At 38.6% G+C, this 22,592-nt stretch overlaps 1 protein-coding gene across 2 annotated transcripts in view; it reads right to left on the reverse strand.

Moving 5' to 3' along the window:
• Nucleotides 1-22,592, reverse strand: part of KLF12 (KLF transcription factor 12) — a 452,957-nt gene that overhangs the window by 245,742 nt on the left and 184,623 nt on the right. For both annotated transcript variants that reach the window (XM_081214998.1, XM_081214999.1), the window contains exon 3: nucleotides 4,343-4,432. In XM_081214998.1, the coding sequence (XP_081071124.1) occupies nucleotides 4,343-4,432 (90 nt within the window). The remainder of the gene's footprint in view (nucleotides 1-4,342; nucleotides 4,433-22,592) is intronic.

Here is a 22,592-nt window from a genome sequence, read left to right on the forward strand (position 1 = left end):
AAGCAGAATTTGCAACATTTCTCCAGATATGCTTAAATAAAAATTAAAATAAAAAAACAAAGCTTAAGATTTAAGATCTACCTGAAGTCCTCTCTTAGCATTATAAATGAATGCAGATGTTGAAACCTCTACTAAGTACCTATGAGAACTGCAGCAATGGAAAGTGAAGCAACGGGGCCCTTTATCATCCTATTTTTCCTCAAAAGGAGAACATTTCTTGAGCACCCACCACATGCAGTCAGGCCCCTGTGAGGCTGGATGGTTCGCTTCACTTCCCAGGTAAGGAGGAATAGGTGGACAGAGACAGCTGAGGAAGTATCTTAACTCAGGTCTGTCTCACTTTAAAGTCTGGGCATTTCTACTTCCACACACAGGCAGTTTCATTGCAGTATCACTTTTAGACTCATCACTGGAAATGCGTTCTCTCACTCCATGCCTGTTACCAGAATCAAAGACCGTCAGACTGAATTTGGAAGGTCTTGTCTCTAACATCCCCACTGCACAGATGAAGACATAGAGGCCTGGAGATGGGCAGTTCCTTCCCAATGCCGTTCCAGCTAGGGAGCTGCAGGGCCAGGAATAAAATCATGTTTTATGTCTTTGAAGTGGTGCCTGTTCTCTGCACACCGCCTTATCTCTGGGTTTACAAATTCTAGCATTCCTCTTCCTGCTTTAGTCCTGGGCTTAATAACACCTTAGAACATCCAAAGGCTGAGAGCACATATGAGAAGCTCTTATAACAGCAGGACACAAGCACCAAAGGTCACAGACAAAGTCACTCCACCACTCCATGCTGTGCCCCTGATGTATATCACAAGAGCACATGATCTTGCCATGGACCACATAGCAGCATGCGCTGTATTACCAAGAAGGCTGAAGAAAACTTAAGTCACATTTCAGGAGACTGCAATAATGATTGACTTCAATACCACAAAACTAAGGGTTCCAAAGAGAAGTAAGGCACACAGAGATGGTCTGAATCAGCCACTTATCTATCCAGTTCACATGGCTTACAAGATGAAGACCACCACCAAAGGGAATCTATTATTTCCAATATTTCCAATTCTTATTTTTAGGTTCACAACAGCCCTATGAGTTAGACAGAGCAGGCTTATAAGTAGCTATTGACTGGTTTCATATTTTGCACCATGCCAGTTACAATGCCTGGACAAGTTTAATAAAGCACGTATTTTCTGAGCACTTACCATGTGCCGGGAACTACGAGAAAAACACAAGGAATAGTTCTTGCCCTCTGAGAGCTTATAATCTGATTAAAGAGATAGGACCACATACACACACCACAGAACTATTTAGAGGATGAGGCAAGGCAGCCAAAACTTTTCAGAGAAGAGAAAGCAGAGTGGCCAACCTCCGCCTGTTCCATAGTCTTTCTTTAAGCTCTGAAATGTGCTCATCCAGTCCTGAATTCCTTGGAGAGGAGGGGGCACATGCAGAGACCAGCTGACAGCTGAAGACCTAAGGGACTATTTAGGACAAGAAAGAGAGAAGGAGCAGATACCTTCATGGTGCCCTGAGACAGGAGGTCCATGTAAAGTAGCAGATCTTTACAATACTGCCTGTAGCCTGAAAGGCAGACTAACTTTTTTTCCCCTTAACGCTGATGGAAGAGTCTCAAAACTAGGTTTCCAGAGTGATTACAGAATCCCACTGATGCACAAGCTTCAGGCTTTCCCATTCACTGTTGTGATGCACAGATACATTTCTATATTGTTTTGTCCACTGTAACTAACATCTCGTCTTTTTCAAAAGCCCGTAATCACACATGTGATGATTTTAATGTCACCAATATGTTCACATTTTCTTATGAAGAATCAAACTTCAAACAGCCTTTAATACTCAATGAGGAAAGAGTTCTGTAAGACGGAAAACAAGAAATCTTCAGAATCCTAGCACTCCTTATCTAAAAATAGTTCTGAGATTCTGAAATTACACAGTATTATCACCCATCCCATCATCCCCAATAAAAAACTCCAGTAAAGGGACCAAAAATAAAGTTCACTAAAATTCAAGATTTCAGCTGTTTAAAGAAGAGTTGATTTTAAAGTATTACAAATGACTAAGTACAAATGAATTGTATTCTATAAATAGTTAAATCATAATACATTTCATTAAACACTGTGGTCTGCTTCTCTTAACGCTTTGCTGTAAAAGAGAACAAAAGTTTGCGTGTCATATACTTAAGAAAAGTATATACGAGACTAAGGAAAAGAATTAATGAAGTTTCTATTCCCCTCCAACATACACATTCTAAATTAGGGTTACAGTACCAACATCAGCTCCATTCACAAAGAAGAAAACTGATTTTAATGAACAGGCATTAAGTAAAACCTAGAACCTACAATTTTTCCTGTCCCTATCTGAGGACAGAAAAATACTTTCTATAAATAATGTGACACGAGTTTCTTATTCACACTGTAAAACCCCTGGGAATATTGGCTTTTGTTTTTTGTATACTTAAATCTTTCATGCAAACCTTACCTTAAAACTGAAAAATGATAGTAAAGGAGAGAGAAGTACCTAGATATTCTTAAAGATTCCCAGGACTGGTGACAACAATGCACTATCCTGGCTTTGCCTAATAGCCGCGGTAACACATTCTGACTGGTTTTCTGTACTCTTCTGCCTCCCTCCAACATGTATGACTTGAACAGATTTACTGTTATTTAAGTTGAAGAACATACTGTGAAATAAAAGCGACATTGTGAAATATACCGTTTTCACTTTTCCATCAGGCTGCCTTCTCCAAATAAGATGTTACAGTCTGTATGTTTTGTTAAACTTAAACACGGGGTATGTAGGAATTTATTTTATTAAACTGAGGCTAATGCATTTAGATTAAGAAAACAGAACTCCTAAGACATAAAACACATCCTTCTGTGGTTTGGTTAAAAAACAAAGGTAAAGAACCACTTAGTTTGGAGGATATAGAGTTTAACTTGATGAGTGTCAGGCTAGAAAATCCAGGTGAACACATGACTTTTTCTGAAGGTTTGTCTACAATGAACAAGCAATTATTAATAACGAACACATAGTCTTTTCTTTCATGATGCTCTACTGCCTAAGTTTGGGGTTGAATCTCTGTGAATCAGTCATTATGTCACGCAGACTGTGGGGTTATGTTTTCGGTTGACATACTCCACAATGTGCATTTCAGAGCTACCACAGTCTACGCTGAACATAAAGATGAAATGATATGCTCTACGTGATGGGGCTCTGTTTCAGACACTGACTTACACGGAAGAGGAATATATTATGAGATGCCATACACCCTGCCACACAGTGCTCAGGAATGGGGACATTACTGGAGAGCCCTCTAAATGCAACCATTGAGATCCCTGCCCTCGAGTGTCCTCATTACAAAATAATTTTGGTACATCAGTATCCTAACCTCTTGAATGGGGTCCCAGAAGAACTCATGCGTACTGATTGTTGTAAGAGTGAGAGTTTATTAACACTTAAATTTGATTACTCAATTAGAAAACACTGCTAATGTTTTGTTTTGGTTTTTTGGAATAAGGGATACACAAAGAAGATTAAGATTAAATATGTATTTAATTGATGTCCTTTTTGCGGTCACGTGTACTTGCCTCCGTGATGCTGGTTTAGTAAGACAGGTAGGCAGTGCTTTCTTCCTTAAATACAAAAGGTGGTCAGCCAATGCTGCAAGGAATCACATCGCGCTGATTATGATTTTTACTAGTGAAGCTATAGATGTTAACCACTATAAAGTCACCCACATCCTTTTTAAAAAATCTAGCTGTGTTCTTAAGTCCTTACACTTTCAGTAGCCATAGATGGTCAATTTGGCTACGTTATTGCTCAATAAGCTTTCTTCTGCTTTTATGTGCTTTTCAAACTCACTGACCTAAATTTCATCAACTATAAAAAAGGTAAAAACAAATGTCAAAAGAGAAATCCATCCCAAAACAGTAACATTCTCATACCTGTACTCTGTAATTTCCTAACTCAGGAAGAACCAAACTATCTTGACACTGAGGTTAGAGACCCATCTTATTTTTTTAATACTTCCTCTGTGAGTTGGATTTGAATTAGCTTTCCAAAACATTCACCAAATCAAATAAAGCCGTAGGGTCCCTATGCCTTCCTAAATTCAAGAACTTCTCTTTTCTAAGTTAGTAAGATTTGAGGTTGCCAGTGGGTGAGAATCAACCATGGTCTCAGATGATTTTTACTCAAGAGAGAAAAGCTGAAGCAAGTGAAAAATCAGAAGTGTTCTGCAAACCTTAGAACACTCTGGAGGTAAACACTGCCACTCTCCTAAAGAGAAGGGGGTGGGGCATGGTCGGAAGCTTCTGCTTACCCCTTGTTCAGATTCCAGAAGCTCTGTCTTGACTCTGACTGCCGGCATCCCATCAAGCATTAGCATTCTGCTCTCAAAGGTGTTGATATTCTGAGAATAAAAAAGAGAGAGAGGGAAATTCAGCTATAAAGCGTTCAGAAGAGGACAGCTGGTAGCGTCTGCCTTCACTGTAGTACATTTAGTACTGCTAACCTAATTTTTTTAACAATATAGTATAATTAAAGGAGAACATCAGCATAACCAATTATCCCCCCCTTCTGAAATTTCATTTGAAATAATGACCAAGAACTTGAATTAATCAGTCTGTTTCTATGATCCCCGGGTTGGAGGTCAGACGGTAATAAACTGGAGTAAGGCCACCTTACATTAATTTATACGAGGCCAGAATAACTCATCACACTTGCAGTCGCGGAAGGAAATACAAGGCAAGTTTCTTTCTTCCTTAGCTCTGGAGGTTGTACTGTATACAGAAATCCACAGAGGAAAAGACAGATCAAAATAATTTATATACTCTCATATTACTGTCAAAGTCGAAATAATTTTAAATACAAGATATAATGCTGGACAGTGAATCCCGGTAGCATGGTTTATCTCATCAAATGAAAATTTCTACCTTTCAACGGCAAACATCTCCTTTAAAAAGAACTAACATCAATTTTGGATTAAGAGTGAATTCTTAAGCTGAAGCCATAATCAAAGAATAAACTCCATTTAACACCTCTTGAAGGGAAAACCTTACTTCTATTGTGGCTCAATGGAATTTCAAACATCTATAAAAAGATGAAATCAGGGTTATTTTTTGACTAATTTCCACAGCTTCGGGGATTTTCTGAAGTCAACAACCTAGGAAGGGAGTCAGAAAGACACACATCAGTGCTTACTTCGGGCCAAAATCAGGCTCATGTTTTAAAATGTGTTGAGAATGCCAACTTTACCCTCAAATACTGACTAAACCAAGAAATCAAAATGACTAAGTTTGACTGAGTTTTTAGAAGAGTGTCTTTGCTGTTATAGAATGTAACCACATGACACTAAGGTGGTCTTATTAAAAGAAAAAGAGAGACATTTCTAAATGTTTTGCCTACATGGTGACAAAGCTTAATATCACCTCTAAACCTTCAAGTTTTCGCCATTCATAGAGTTGCTTTTCTCCCCAACAGACGGTTAAATAAAAACAACTCTCATTTCAACACATCATAAATTAAACGTCTTTATTACCAAATAATACCAACAGAGTGCAGTATAGTGAAGCTCTAATTATTTCTCCCATTTCTTGACTCTCCTTTTTGTTTAAGAAAAATACTCTGAGAAATACAATGTATGGGGCTTCTTATCACAAATATTTGCTCAGAGAAATCAACGGCAAGAAGGAAAAGCAAATTTACGCCAGAGCTAACTAATGAGAGCATTTAGAAATCCCATGCTACCTAGTCCGTTAGGTAATAAAAAGAAGAAAAATTACTGTCATGTTCCTCTCTTAGAAATGTACAATATTATTAAAACTGGCAGGATACATCATTGTTTTTACATGTTTGCTTTTGACTTGTCCATATTTGGGGGGGATTTTTGCATCCTAATAGCTTAGAACACAAGGAACTATGGTATTACTGGTGAGCTCAGTGCATTTGTTCCAAGCTTAAAATCCTTTCACGGAGGCTGGTGGGTTGTTTACCTATCAGGCATGGACCTCAAATCCCAATGTGTCACTTGCTTCCATGCTTGGAAGCAGCCAGCTTGGTTTGCCACCTCCCAACCTCAGGAAAGCCTTCCGGCTGCCAGCAGCCCTCAACTGCCTGGCCTTTCACAGCAGCATGGAATCCACCCTAACAAAGCCTCCTGTAGGCTGTTTGGTTGGTAGACAATGAAGGATGAGTTGATACTGCTTCCTACCCCGGAGGAGGTCTTGCCCAGATGGAAAGGGAAGAAGATGCCTTGCAAAGGAGGGGAAAGGACAAAGAGCGATTCTGGAAAGGCAGGTTTAATGAACTGTTAGAATCTGATTAGAGGCTAATGTCCCTTTTAGTGCTTTGTACCAATTTACAGCTGATAGACTTCAGCCGTTTTCCTCGCTGGCTGTGATCAACCCATTCATTAAAAAAAAAAATGCAAGCTAACCAGAGTCTTTGAAGTTAAAAACAGATAGATCATAAAAAGCTGACTGGGTTCCCATGCTATTTAGTACACTTAAATATCACTGTTTTCATTATAATTTTTGTTGTTGTTGTACTGGAATAATTCTAGATGTGTAAAAGACAGGGTTACACTTCAGTTTCATGTAAAAGTGAAATAATTAAACACATTTTCAAGCATTTTTTTTAAGAAATGGAATTTGCCCGGGAAATATTTCTCTTTCCCTGATTTTTCCAGGATCAGCGCAGCACAGCCATAATAAACACCATAAATAACAATGTTCACAGCTAAGGAACCCAATCCTTAATTATTAAACTCTTGCAACTAGTGCAGATTCGATCGGTACATATGCCTGAAAGTTATACTGTATATACATGAAGCATAGTAATCTCTGCATTCCTGATTCTGACCTTGTTTAGCATAAAGAGAAGGGCTGAGCATCACACCATATTTCAGACCATCCAAGAAGGTGTGTGGTTTTTACAGAGCACATGGTAATTGTACAGCATTGAGGACATAGTCCTTGGAACAAAATATGGATAGATTTATCTCTCTAAGCTAAAAATCAGATACATACAATCTCAACTGACTTCAGACTTTAAATATGTAATAAACTCTAATAATTTAAAATTGCTGTCAAACATATCTTGTTGTGATCTTGTTCAAAACGCATTTGCTGGGAATCCAATAGCTCAATTGATTCCCAAGAGGCAAATAAGATTAGTCATCAATTTTAGTAACATGGTACTCTTTATGTTGTAACAAATATTTTGGTATTATACAACCCTATATAATTTATGTATATGTGTTTATATTCATGTACATGTATCTATACACCTATGTTACTTATTTCATATGAGTAAACTGTATCAATTACAGCCAAATTTATCATCAGATTTATTAGCTGGCTGTTGATCAATTACATGTGCACTGGATGAAAATGGTACTCTGGATATTCCTATTTCCCAAATAAGATTTGGCAACACAGCAGTCCAGCTGATAGTAGCTCCCCCAGTCAAAAGCAGTATAAACACAACTGTCAAGAGACCTTCAAGATGGCGGAAGAGTAAGACGTGGAGATCACCTTCCTCCCCATAAATACATCAGAAATACATCTACATGTAAACACAACGGTCATCAATCCTAGCATCTCACAATATTCTGAATGGAACCTGCAGGAAGGAAAAGGACTGATGCTCAATAATCCTCTCTCATAAAAACATAGAACAGGGTGTGGGTGACTTTCCAGGGCAACTACTACAATCCGCCCTCCTACTCCCAGAATGCAAGTCTCTTTCCTCTCCCTCCTCCAGACTGTACGTCATCCACTTTGCACAGCCGGGGTAATAAAGAGCCAGCTAGTGAACATTCAACAGACCAAAGTTTTCAACAAGGCTTCCCTTCATAAGCCAAAAATATCTACTGGGATTTGTTCTGATTTCTCAAGATACAGGACATATTCACTTAAACATATTTCCATCTTGAATCTCCATGTTTGGCTACAGGTAATGAAAAATATGAACTGCCCTCACCCTTACCCGTGTTATGTTCAACAGTGATCAAAGGGACATATGAGAAGCAATTCAGGATTCACTGCATCGAATTGATTAAGGCATGTTCAGAAAAGATTCTTAATGGGTTATAATGCAGGCATACCAATTGGTTAAATGCATCATCCTCTGAGTACTTTTTCCTACAGAAAAAGCAGAAGAATCAGATCATAAGGAAACTCGCCTTTTGCTTGAAAACCACTTCATAGAGAAGTCAATCTCTCCCTTCTTGACTCACTTCTACCATAACAACAATAAAAACCAACAAAAATAACAATTGTTTTCCAAGCCTGTATGCCAGTTCAACCAATAGGTCCTTTCTTCAGAGAAAACATAAGTGTTGTATACTACCCCCAAATTTGTGCTGAAATGCAAAAGAACGAGTGAATCCCTGCTCTTCATAAGGATCGACACACCTAAGAGATTAGAATTATGCCCAGCCAACAGCTTCCATTATCTATTGTTATGCAACAATAGGTAGCATAACACAACTACCATTTTATTATTATTTTGCTAACAAACATAATAACAATACCTACTATTTGCATATTTACTATGGACTGGACCCTGTGCTAAGAGACGTGTACTCATTCAGTCCTTACAGAAACCCAAGAGGTCAAGGCTTTATCATCCGAAGATGCACAAGGAGGTTAAACTGTCCAAGGTCACACGATTAGTAAGTGGTGCGGCTCGATTCCAAACCAAAGGAGCCTGAGCACAAGCTAAGCTCCCAACCACTACACCCCTCTCTCCCTTCCTCTCCCTCTCCTTCTCTCTCTATCTTCCTCTGTGCGCTCCCTAAATCGGCATGGAAAAAAACATGAGCACCTTATTATTATTTTTTTTTTTTGCGGTACATGGGCCTCTCACTGCTGTGGCCTCCCCCGTTGCGGAGCACAGGCTCCGGACGCGCAGGCTCAGCGGCCATGGCTCACGGGCCCAGCCGCTCCGTGGCATGTGGGATCTTCCCAGACCGGGGCATGAACCCGTGTCCCCTGCATCAGCAGGCGGACTCTCAACCACTGCGCCACCAGGGAAGCCCCATGAGCACCTTATTGAAGGCCCCAACAGAGGAGCTCTGGAATCTCAGTCGATGGTTCCTCTCAGGGCTGAACTGATTTAGTCACTGAAAGGAATTAGCAACTTCTGGTCACCGGTGAGTATCAACAGTTTGGGGAATAACAATAAAAGATCAAATAAGCCCCTGGTTTCAAAGCTATTTCACTTTTCTTTCTTTAAATCAATCTTTCAACATACTTCCTTAGCTTGATAAAATTATACATTCCTATCGTAGAAACATCTCGTAATTAATTTAGCAAGTCAGTCCCATCCTGAGTTCAACATCCAGAAAAATCTATGGTAATCTCATCTGCTACCCAGCGTTTTGAAAATATTCATATCCTAGATGGCTCATTCAATATTTTCACAATAGTTTCAAGTACTTGGATTATACAGGAACTTCATCTTCGACCTTTTATACTCAAAAGAGATACATTCGGGCCTCACATTCAATTTATAAGTGCTTATATTAAGTGTGAAATTATATTTTTCTAAATTCACATACCCTCAAACTGGTAAGTCAGTTCTGTAGAGGGCATATGCATAATTAAAGTACCTCCGATGGTACAAAATAAATATTAGTTCAAATGTTGACTTTGCAGTTCTGGCCCAGGCTTTCATCTTCCCTTGCTTTGCAGCACAGGAGAGTGGATACCACACTGATGATCATATTTTACTGGGAGAACTAGGATCCAAACTATAGACCTACTGGGACTTACAACTTACATCCCCTTCAGTGGTTTCAATGATCCATATATACATTATTCTGAAATATCTGTCATCAGTCTCAAAAACAAAACCCTTCCATAATCACCTCACATTGAAACATGGAATTGTGTCTTTCATAAGAATTGGTAAAAACTGTACATGCAATGCAGCAACTTATATTTTCCTGATAGCAAGAATCATTGTTTTCTATGTTGGTAAAGCGCTAAACTACCACAACAATGGATCGTTTACACTATTAGTTTTAGAAATGTCAACTGAGCTTTTCTAAATAAGTCTTCCACCCCAGCATTAATACAGATTGAAATAAAAATTATTTTGTCATTCGTATTCTGAAGAGCTGCACACTCTTGGAGGTCATGAGTTGGCCCAATTTCTCCTTCAACACGCAGTGACGGGTCTCTGCTATGGCAGTCATGTCATTCTATCCGCGCCACACTCATGAACCATGAGGCACTACGGGAGGTTAACGGGCAGAGCCAGGACTGGAGAACAGAAACCAGGTCAAAAACCAGGAAAATATCATGGCAAGAGACGTGCCAACTGACCACCAGCCAAACCCTAGAGAGGGAGCGCAAAACTTCAGCTCAGCTGGGCAGATATTAACATCCCAGGGAGAGATCAAATGTGTGGGAACAGGTATCAGGATGGGCTAACAAGTGGTCTGGATGTCAGGTAAAGATAAGGGAATTATTCAGTCATAAAAATGAAGGAAGTCTTGCCATCTGCAACAACATGGATGGACCCTGAGGGCATTATGCTAAGTGAAATAAGTCAGACAAAGAAAGACAAATGCCACATCTCGCTTAGAGGTAAGATCTTAAACGCATACACACACACACACACACAGACACACACACAAAATACCAAAAAAAAAAAAAAGAGAGAGAGAGCGAGCGAGCTCACAGATACAGAGAATAGACTGGTGATTGCCAGAGGGGTGTGTGTGTAGTGAGTGAAGGTGATCAAAAGGTACAGATTCCCATTTATGAAATAAACAAGTCATGGGGATGTAATGTACAGCATGGTGACTCTATTAACAGTATATGTCAATTATAGCTCCCACCTCCCCCCCAAAAAAGAGGATGAGAAAGAAAAGAGAGAAGTGAGTTCAGTCCTGGAAAAGGAAGCCAGAAACAAGATTCTCTGAAGGGAGCAGGGCTAGCAGAAACTAATTCTGAGTGCCTAGCCCCAGGAGAAGCCAGAACTGGGTAACAGGTGCAGACAAGAGTCAGAGAGCTAGCCATGTGCCCAAGCCCAGGCACACACATGGGCACAAAAACCAGGCACCATGAGGCTGGGCAGAAAGGCCGATGCAGTACACAGGACCCACACATGGACAATTAACACTTGCAATACAACCACAGTATGACCACAGGGTCTCAAAATTTTAAAAATAATTATACAACAATTATAATAACAATATATATAACCATATACGAACAATGATAATAACTACCATTTACTAAACACTTATGTACCAAGTGTTGTTTCATGGGCTTTACATTTGTTATATCATTCATTCATTCAAAAAATACTTCCTGAGTACCAGGCACTGTCTCGCTATTTAGGAAACGTCGGTGAACAAAACAGGGAAACGTACAGTGTTTCATTCTTTTCTTTTTTACTATGTCCATTTTAGACAAGAAAGTTCAGGTTGAGAGAGATTAAGTAATCTGCCCAAGGTTATGAAAATGGTCGGCAGTCTAACTCTGGGGCTAATACCTATTTTCCATTGTTACCTGGGCTAGAGATTCTCAACTGCTGGGTACTCTGACATTGGCTGCAAAGTTTGGATGAGCCCAGAAGTGTCCAAGCCACTCTGGCTAGTGCGCTTCAAGCTGTTGTTATATCAAAAGGCTGGGAACCAGGGCTGAAGTGGGAGCAGCAAGGCAAGGGCAGGCTCATCACAGACACACTGAAGGGAGATGGTGTTAAGGTCATTCTGAAGTCTTTACCCTGTCCTATAGTGGGTACCTCGAACTATTTATCCAATGTGCCTCTAACCAGTTACCCAACCCTGTTTTCCACCATTCCGCTCAGGGTACATCTCAACCCTGTGAAAAACGCTCTCTCCTCCAGGCCTCTGTATATTTGATTCCACCCTTGTATTCATCACTACCTGACAAATTCTTTATCTGTTATTACACTAGAACGTAAGTTCCAGGAGGGCCATGACATTGTCTTTTTGTTCGTAAGTCCCTATCCCCAAACTTATAACTGTGTCTAACACATAGTATGTGCTCGGTAGATGTTTGCTGGGCTGATGAAAAGAATAAATGTAAATAAATCTAAAAGCAGTTCATTCCCTGGGTTCACTTGACCCAGGTGATAACTGATTGTTGAGAAACAGATGGGAAGAAGAGCATAAGCAAAATCATAGGGCAATGAAATTCTCCATGTTTGTGAACAATAATAAAGGATTTCATGTGGCTGGAACACATGACTTATTGGAGGAGAAACTGGAGATGAGACCATATAAGTAACTTGGTGTTAGGTGGCAAAAGGTCTTATATGTTATGGTAATTCATTTATTCATTCAAAAATGTTTCTTTCATGCCTGCAATGGGCTAGTTGCTAGGGGCCCAAGTGGATAAGAGAGAAAGACTCCCAGCCCCAAGAAAACTTGAGGTAAATGGGAAAGAAATGTGTTTGGGTATCACACAGCAGGTGATGGGGCATCATGAAGCAAAAGCATAATGTGTTTAAGCTTTGTGTTTAGAAAGCTAGCACTGGACTTGCTTTGGAAGATGGCTTATAAACAGAATTTGATGCAGAGGGAAAAGCCACCAGTTCACAGGCTACTGCAACAACTCAGGGGAGAGCTGGGGAGAGCTTGACCCAAAACAGTGGCAGTGGGAATAGAGAGGAGGAAAATTATTTGAGAGAGAGTACACAGGAAGAATGAACAGCTTTTTTTTTTTTTTTTTTTTGCGGTACGCAGGCCTCTCACTGTTGTGGCCTCTCCCGTTGCGGAGAACAGGCTCCGGACGCGCAGGCTCAGCGGCCATAGCTCACGGGTCCAGCCGCTCCACGACATGCGGGATCTTCTCGGACCGGGGCACGAAACCATGTCCCCTGCATCGGCAGGTGGACTCTCAACCACTGTGCCACCAGGGAAGCCCATGAACAGCTTTTGATGACTGACAAGAAGGAGGAAGTGTGGGGTAAGAGCTGAGAGGACTGTCAAGGATGGCACTGATTTTCTACACTGTACATGAACCTTGAGGCAGGAAACCCAGCAGGAAAAGCGAAACGTGTCATATATTCCTCCAATATCCCGTAAAGGACCTATTGCACTCTGGGATACATGAATATTTCGGTATATTATTTAAGTTCAATACATTTTTGCTTACTCAGGATCTGTTATGCGTCGAAGAGAATTGCTCTCAAGCCAAGTACATTCGAATATTATAACAGATACTAATAGAGTCAAATTTATTCAAACTTGGAAACACAGGTTTGGTTGAAATAAGGAAAAAAACTAGATATAAAGAAGTCATCTTGTTCGCTGCATTTTCAAGACAAGAATTAACTCTGTCTTCACTATCATTTTTCCCGGGATTTATCATTTTACAGACTTTCATGGTTATCAAAACTTAAAACAAAATAAATATTTGCCAAAGTACGAGTTTAAGAGTACTGTACATTAACATATTCATCACTGTTTCCCTTTATGAAAAGTCATTTGGATAGTAATGAAAAAAAATATGCAGAACACTGAATGGAATATGTAATGAAATAACTAACATCACCGGTCCTCTGTGCCTGGAGACAATGAAGATTACTATCAAAAGTTAAGTCATTTATTTTCTGTAGGAAACAAAGGAAATGACTATTGACCTATATTTCCACCTTTCCTGACCTACAATGATGTCAAGTGGCTCCTTATCAAACCTAAAATGGATTATCTTATTAGAACATGAGCTGTTGAGTATCTGTCTCCTGTACAGCCTGAAGAAATAGCACTGAAGAGTTGGGAATATGCAAAAAAGTTTTGAGGAGAAATAAAAATCCAAGTTAACTTTTTTTTTAGTTAGAACTATTCTAATGAAAACAAAAAGAAAAGATCAACCTCATGGGTCTCCTCAGTTGCCAGAAAAATATGTAAACTGGTAAACTAGGTCTTATATTCAATGTCTTCTTATTTTACACATATTATTTAGTTAAGATTTTGTAACAAATATAAAATATCACATTCCTTGAAAACCCTAGGCATGATACTAGTTTTTAATGTATGTTTTGAAAAAGTAAAGCTAGAACAAATGACCTTTACAGTTTATTTCATCTAAAAAGGATTGTCAAAGCATGTAAGAGCGCTAGGTAGTGTTTGTCCTGTTATTAAAAGGTGTAACAAAAGTGCTTTAAAAAGACTATATCAAAAATACAAAGGTGCAATTGTTTGCACTGCCTGGACAATCATGTAAGACACATCACTGGAATGGCCTTTCCCCTCTCTTTTTTCCTCAACACTCTGGGTCCTGGGACTGCAGTGGAGAAAGACATTAGTAGTTGGCTGCCAAATGGCCAAATGCATTGGCTCAACCCAAAATGTAATCTGTCAGCTTCCAAGTATACCCACCTCTAGCTGTGATCTCTCCAGATTCCCCAAATGATGTCTTTAGTTGTAATAATTAAATTTTATGTATAATCCAAATCCTGTACTAATTTGACATTTTTATTGGCAATGCTATTACACATCTACTTTCATTTTATCCAGTACCATCTCCAAGAATTCTGACTACTTTATCTTTTACCTTTTTAAAAGCATTCTATCTTCCAAGTCTATGCTTTTTTTCTGTACACTTTCATGACTATATAGAAGTGTAAGTTAGAATAGAATATTTCCCAGAACATGGGCCCAATGAACAGATTTCCTGGGTTATGACCTTCTCATGGTTTCAGTTTTCTTATCTGTAAAATGCAGATAACATTCTATTTCACAGAATTATTTTACGGATTTGATGAGATCATGCACATAATATACTTCAGCACAAAGTATTTTATATTGTTAATATTAAGTAATTTTAATTAATAGTAGTAATGGTATACTATTTCACCCAGTTTACTAAACTTACTTCTAAGAATGGATGTCCTACTCTGATTTTTGACTCTTTGCAGAACCCTCTTGGTTTTATGTGTGAGATTTCTCTATGTGAACTATTATATAACTAGAATGGAAATGGTAGATTTGATAAAAATATTAATGAAAGGAATTGATAGAAGATTGATCTACACAATTAACATATATTTCTCATGATGCATGGCAACAGTGAGCTATTTTATCTGTTTAAAACTGTGAGGATGGGGCTTCCCTGGTGGCTCAGTGGTTGAGAGTCCGCCTGCCGATGCAGGGGACATGGGTTCGTGCCCCGGTCCGGGAAGATCCCACATGCCGCGGAGCGGCTGGGCCCGTGAGCCATGGCCGCTGGGCCTGCGCGTCCGGAGCCTGTGCTCCGCAACGGGAGAGGCCACAACAGTGAGAAGCCTGCGTACCGCAAAAAAAAAAAAAAAAAACTGTGAGGATGAACACCAATAAAAGAGACCCAGCTCACCTCTCCATGGACATCTCTAGGACAGTTAATATTCTCCGACTGCCGGGCACAGCTGTGAAGTGTCTGATAGCCCTTCCTAGCAATCAAATGTTATTTGATGCAGTGCTCAAAGCCTTTTCTATGGTTCCCCTTCACATGATTACCCAGAAATACACTGTTTTAAAGAAAGATATTCACTACCACAACATATTCTCTGTAGGAGAAGATACCTACAGAGTGCCCTGTTATTTGAGCTGTGGAAAACTTGCAAAATTATTTGAGGAAACCAGAAAAACTACACAGGAGGTAAAATAAATCCAAGGGGCTAAAAGTTTAAACTCTGTCTGGACTCAGGACAATACAATGCCAGTGACATCAACACCGCCATGCCCTTACCCATGCTGTTGTCACCCTGAATGACTTTCCCCCATCTCTGCACCTCCCTCATTTTATCAACCATCCTTATGCCTTCTTAGAATTTCTGTAAGGGGTGTGTGTGTGTGTGTGTGTGTGTGTGTAGAAAAATTAAATCTAGGGCTATTTTTTCCCCAGAGCGGTACATCTAAAATTCTAAAATGCGATGCAATGCAATTCAGGGAGGAAAATTTATTCAACAGAAATCTGAAGCACACTTTTTATTAAGGAATTAAATAACTACACGGCATTTACTCAGGCTTTGTTACTTCCTCCAGCCTCTTAATAAACCTGCCCCATAAAACCAGAAACAGGATAATTTTCAACCTGTATAACTTACTGTATCCACGAAGTTTCTAATACCTTTTTCTGCTACTTCATAGTCAATATGTCTAAATTAAATTCTGCTCATAGAGAGAGGAAATAGGTTCTGTTAAGGAAGTCCATTGTCATAACTCCAGCATTCTTTTAGACCAGGGCTTTTCAACATCTGTACTACGACATTTAGACCAGATAGTTGCTTGTTCTGGGGGCTTGTCCTGTACATTGTAGGACGTTCAGTAGCATCCCTGCCTTCTACCACTAGATCCCAGGAACATTCCTTCACCCCCATAGTTGTGGCAATCCAAAATGCCATCAGGGGCTTCCCTGGTGATCCAGCGGTAAGACTCCATGCTTCCAATGCAGGGGACGTGGATTTGATCCCTGGTTAGGGAAGTAAGATTCTACATGCTGCACGGTGCGGCAAAGAAAAAAAACCCGTGAGAAATGGCCAAATGTCAAGGGAGAGGGGCAGAGGAAGGAGAGGCAAAGGAGGGTGCCCCATCTAAGAAGCACTATTTTATAATTATTGATATTATGAACGCATTAGAAAAGAATCTTAATTTTCTGTTGAATTATATTGCCCAAGAGTATAGATACAACCTGAATATTAAAAGAAAGTAATATCTGATTATAAAGAATATTTACAGTTTACCTTAAAATACACCTAACCGGGAAATGAGAAACATTTTACAAGATGGCTTTACTATTTTGTTCGAATTTCTTCTCCTCTTTCTGCATATCCAAATTTTCCCACAGACAAGGGCAAAAATTCCAGAAAGGAGCTGCAAGAATTTGCTCATTAGTTCAATCTACGGCAACTGAAAGAAACCTATAGGATTTCAATATTAATATTAACATTAATATATTAATTAATTTATTTATATAATATATTAATGTATATTAATTAATTAATAGAGTCAATATTAATATAACAACTCAGGGGAGATCTCTCACCTCATTCCTAGACATGGCCATTGAGTATCTACCAAATTAGCCTAGAAAACCCCCAAAGTAAGAAACTGTAATCACCTAAATGAATATGCTGACTTAACTTTCAATAAGAAACTAGAAGATAAAGTTTTCATTTTTGTCACTGTATCTAATTTGCTGGATGATGGATACGTGGCTTTTCTCATAGAAACCAGGACTGACCCCTCTATCAAGAACAAAGTATTTCACAATTATGAACTAAAATACAAACCTGTCTATATTTTCTCAATTGTATTAGTAATGTTACTTTTTAAGTAACATAGAATTCAATATACCCTTGTGGAAATACAGGAGTTAGTTCCATCTAGTTGTACTGGACCAAACAAATTCCAATCATGACCCAGGTTATGTAAATTAAACTGTCACAATGTCCCTGCTAAAGAAGAAGAGGAAGGGTGCCCTCTCATGAAAAATGAAAATTTTTGAGGGCTAGTAGGTTCTTAGAGCATCTCACTGCTGATTCAGAGTCATAGGAATAAAAGAAGGACTTCTTTTTAGAAGGTCGGAGAACATGCTGGAAAGGAAAACCACAAATTCATTTCCATTAGGATACACACAGTCTACACCTATGGTGCCTGGGTAGTCACTAGCCATATGCAGCTATGGAGCAGCTGTAATGTGACTAGTCCAAATGTAGAGGTGCTTTATATATAAGATACACACTGGATGTGGAAAACTTCGTATGAAAAAGAGAATGCAGAACATCTCATTAACTTAACTGATTACATGTTGAAATGACATTTTGGTTACATTGGGATACATAAAATATATTATTAAAGTTAGTTTTGTAATTTTTAATGTGTCTAGTAGAAAATTCAGAACTACACATATGGATTTCATTCCATGCCTACTGGACAAAGTTGTTCTATGCCATCACTTCAATCGACCTCAACCTCTACTGGGATCATGATCTTCCCTCCAGCTTCTACCCAGTCCTTTTGGGAAGTGGGGCAGGGGCAGGGTGGGTAGAGAAGTGAGAAGTTTTGAATGTCACAGAATTGGAGGAGCGTCACTGGCCTTTAATGCCCGGGGATGCTAAAATTCCTCAGTGCAGGAGTCATCCCCGTAAAATGAAGAATTCACCTAGCTACAGTTGTGTCTCCATTGAAAAAGGGGCAGGTGATATAATCGGCCAGCCAAATGGCAGCAGCTAATTGCTGGGACCCAAATTTCTATTTTCAGCTCTGACTTCTTTTACTTAAGACTATATTCCAACTGACTGGTCAGCATCTCCAACTGGACATTCCCTGAGTAGGCCATGATTTACTAATCCAAACCAAATACAGTAACTCTGATCTCCATACACCCCTTCCCAAAAAAAGGAAGGAAGGAAAGGAAGGAAAGGAGGGAGGGAGGGAACAGGAAAATCTTACTCTGCTTAATGAACTGTCCCTCAAGGGATGACTTCATAATCAACCCTGCTTCTCAGGCTAGAAACCTTTCATGAACCGTGCTACCAGAACCCTTAGCCATCACAGCCAGCCTTTACTCTCAGTCCCCATTAGTCTTTGTCCAATAAGTGACAGTCTTGCTACACCTTTCTTCTATTCTGTTGCCAGAGACATCTTGGGACAGAGGGGAAATATTCCCCTAACTAGGTCTAAGGCTTAACTAACTTAAACTTAGCCAGATCAGAGGGAAAACTTCCCTGATCTTTGATGGTAAATAAAATTTAAGGTCACAAGGAAGCCTTAGAAATTTGACTTCATTTTAAGCAAAAAAGGTCAAATAAGGGAAAAATAATAAATTAAGTATATTACTACATAAGAATTAAAAGTAACTTATAAAGCAGTTTAAGTATTATATATGGTTACATATTACATATGGTTATATATTCTATATGTGTCTATATATAACACACGTATATGATTATGTACTATATGTAATAAATTTACATAATATATAATTAGCATGTATGGTTATTTGGACTAAAAATAAAGAGATTTATTTTAGGCACAGTATTTTTCAACATAATATCAGATAAATGCTATCTTTAAAAACAAAAATATCTCTGCTAGATTTTAAAAGGACAAAAAAAATGGTAAAGTTTATCTTGCTCATAACTACATGGTTTATTCCTAAAGATCAGACCATGATGACCCATTAACCACCTTTTGAATGCATAAAATTACTGGAACAACAGCCTCAGATACTGCAAAATGTAGGTTTTTCTTTTAACATTAGCTTGAAAGTCTACTAAACTAAAAAAGCCTGGAGATACACAAATGGAAGAGAAACATCAAGGCCTACTAGTATCCTGGTAAAAATAATGAAATTAACAGAAAATGCTATTCTAAGAAAATGACTGAACAAGCACATACTTAAGCATGTACAACAGTGCCCTGCATATAGTATTAAAAGAACCAAAAGGAATCGATCTAAATGCCAAACCACAGATAATTGGTTGAATGGACTATGGGACATACAAACCAGTGAATACTATTTATTCACTGAATTTATGATATGCAGCTTTCTGTCTTAAAGTAGATGAATGATCATAATTAAGTGAAAAAGAAATGACAGAAGAATATGTTCCTGTACCTTTAAAAACAATGCTTATAACAGACAGAGAGACAGAGAGAAAAGTAGGGTGGGGGGAAGGAAGGAAGAATGGGAGAGAGGGAAGAGAGGGAGCTAAAAGGATATACATTTCAAAACTGGACCTGACAAGACATGGACTGATTTTCTTCACATTTTGACAAATTTTCTCACTTTTTATGAATTTCATATACTATCTGTGTAATTAAAAGAAATAATTGGGCATTCAAATTTTGAGGTTAAAAAGAGCCAAACAGGTTAAAAGAAAAACAGATGGGAGAAATCAGGTTTTAATCCAGATTAACTTTCATAAAGTATAAAAAAGTCATATCAATTTTCTAACAAGGAAAGTGCACACACACACAGAGCTGCATGTATATTTATGCTGCAGTTAAAATTTAACTACTACAAATCTAAAAAAAATATGTAGGTGAAATTGAAAGGAACTTATTGTCTACGTTATATTTGTAATTGACTCACTGAATTCTGTTATATTGCTTCAAGTGGGCAAGCAACTGATATTTGCAAATATTTTTATTATGCAAAGAGCTATGATACATTGCTATCTAATTTGCAAAATCTATTATCTTTTTTCAGTTCTATTCAATTCCACACACACACAAAAAAAATGGGCACATTACACTACTATCTTGAGCTAAGAATTTAGCATCCTGAAAAAGGAAACTATGTGCCAAATACTTTTGTTTTTTCAACGACATCGAGCAGTCGGTGAGTGTATTTTACAAGATTTTAGTCTTATGGAAAAATCAATTCTTTCTGTTCTTGTCTGAAAAAGTACTGGAGCGAAAAGATTTATACTTGTCAGGTTTTTAAACAAAATATTCTATTTTATAATAACCACAAACTACTATACTCTCTGCCCTTTGTGTAGATCTCCCACTTCCCTGGACCTTTAAATGTTAAGGCCACATTCTCTGATTACATAACAATGTTGGAATTGTTATTTGAGAAAATTCCTAGAGAGTTATGAGGAAAAGAAATAAAAGAACTAGGTACTAAACAATGCAGTTTTGGAAGAACTAAAAATAACCTCGGGGACTTTCAGTTTCCGGTCCACCATGTAAGAAGCTTAAAGTCATCAACCCATCATGACAACAAGTAAAAAGCTCAATAAACAGACACCACAACTTTTGTTAGATCCATCAGAGAAGTAAAGTCATAAGGCAAACTGCTGTTCCAAAAACTGGAAAGACAAAAGGGTACACAGAACCCCAACTTGCCAGATCAAAAGCCCCTGAACCAAAACCTCTTTGGGAAGCAGTGCTCGGGTAGAGAAACCTGAACTGTAATTGAAGAATTAGTGGCAGCTCAGGATAGACAAACCGGAGAATTAAAAACTCCATTTATAGGGTGTCTGCACACTTTTTGAGTTTTATTCTCTGGGAGTTGTACCATGTCCTTACAGTGAATATTGGAGAAAAATCCTCTAATACTTCCATCAAGGGGAGGATTTCCATTTGAAAAACATGTTGGAGCACTAAATTCTTCTTAACAAGAACTTCCCCTAGGAGAAACTCTTACCAAAGCCTAACCTGCTGGGTCTTATAAGCACCTAACCTACCTGCAGGGAGGGGAATACACAACTCCAGCCCCCTCTAGCCAACCTGTCCCATGTAAGGGGATGGAGAGGACTCAGAAGCACTGGTGATTTACACAGCTGAGAGGCATAGGCTCTCCAAAAGACTAAGACCTGACCATAGGACTATACCTTACCACTAAATTACTAACAGCCTATTAACTGTAGTTCATTTTATCCAGTATCTCATGTCTACCTTTCAACAAAAAATTACAAGGCATACTAACAGGCAAAAAACACAGTTTGAAGAGACTGAACAAACATCAGAACCAGAGTCAGATGTGGCAGGAATGTTGAAATAACCAGACCAGGAATTTTAAAAACTACAATTAATATGCTAAGAACTTCAATTTTAAAAGTAGACACATGGAAAAACAGATGAGGAATGTAAGTAGAGAAATGGAAATGCTGAGAAAGACTCAAAAAGAAATACAAGTGGGCTTCCCTGGTGGCGCAGTGGTTGGGAGTCCGCCTGCCAGTGTGGGGGATGCGGGTTTGTGCCCTGGTCCGGGAGGATCCCACATGCCGCGGAGCGGCTGGGCCCGTGGGCCATGGCCGCTGGGCCTGTGCATACGGAGCCTGTGCTCTGTGGCGGGAGAGGCCACAGCAGTGAGGGGCCCGCATACCGCAAAAAGAAAAAAAGGAAGAAAAAAAAAAAGAAATACAAGTGATCAAAAACATTGTAACAGAAATGAGGAATGCCTTTTATGGGCAGAAAAAGGAGAGAGCAATCAGAATTTTTTTTGTATTATAAGGTACTTTGCATTATCCATGACACAGGACAGTGTTATTTAAAAGTGGACATGGATTAGTCATCAACATATACATTGCAAACTCTAGGGCAACTACTAAGAAAAGTAAATAAAGAGATATAACCAATATACTAAGAAAGGAGAGAAAACAGAATTATATAAAATGTTCAGTTAAAACCACAAAAGGTAGAAAAAGTGTGAAAGACAAGAACAAAAAACAATGGCAATAGATAGAAAATAATAAATATGGTGGATATTAATCCAACTGAAATAATTACTTTACACATCAATGATATAAATACACCAATTAAGACAGAGTTTGTCATAGTGGACCAAAAAAATAAGACCCAACTATATGTTGTCTATAGGAAACCCAGTTTAAATATAAAGACATATAGGTTAGAAGTCATGGGATAGAGGAAGATATACCATACTAACATTAATCAGAAGAAAGCATAAGTAGCTATATTATTTCAAGCAGATCAGACTCCAAAGCAAGAAAAGTTATCAGTGATAAAGAAGGACATTATACAATGATAAGGGGGTCAATACTCCAAGAAGACATAACAACCCTTAACATGTATTTGTCTAACAAAACGTCAAAATATGCAAGACAAAAACATAGATAGAACTTCA

This window comes from Mesoplodon bidens (assembly GCF_964165515.1).
Source record: "Mesoplodon bidens genome assembly, chromosome: 17".
In the NCBI taxonomy this organism is placed as follows: domain Eukaryota; kingdom Metazoa; phylum Chordata; class Mammalia; order Artiodactyla; family Ziphiidae; genus Mesoplodon; species Mesoplodon bidens.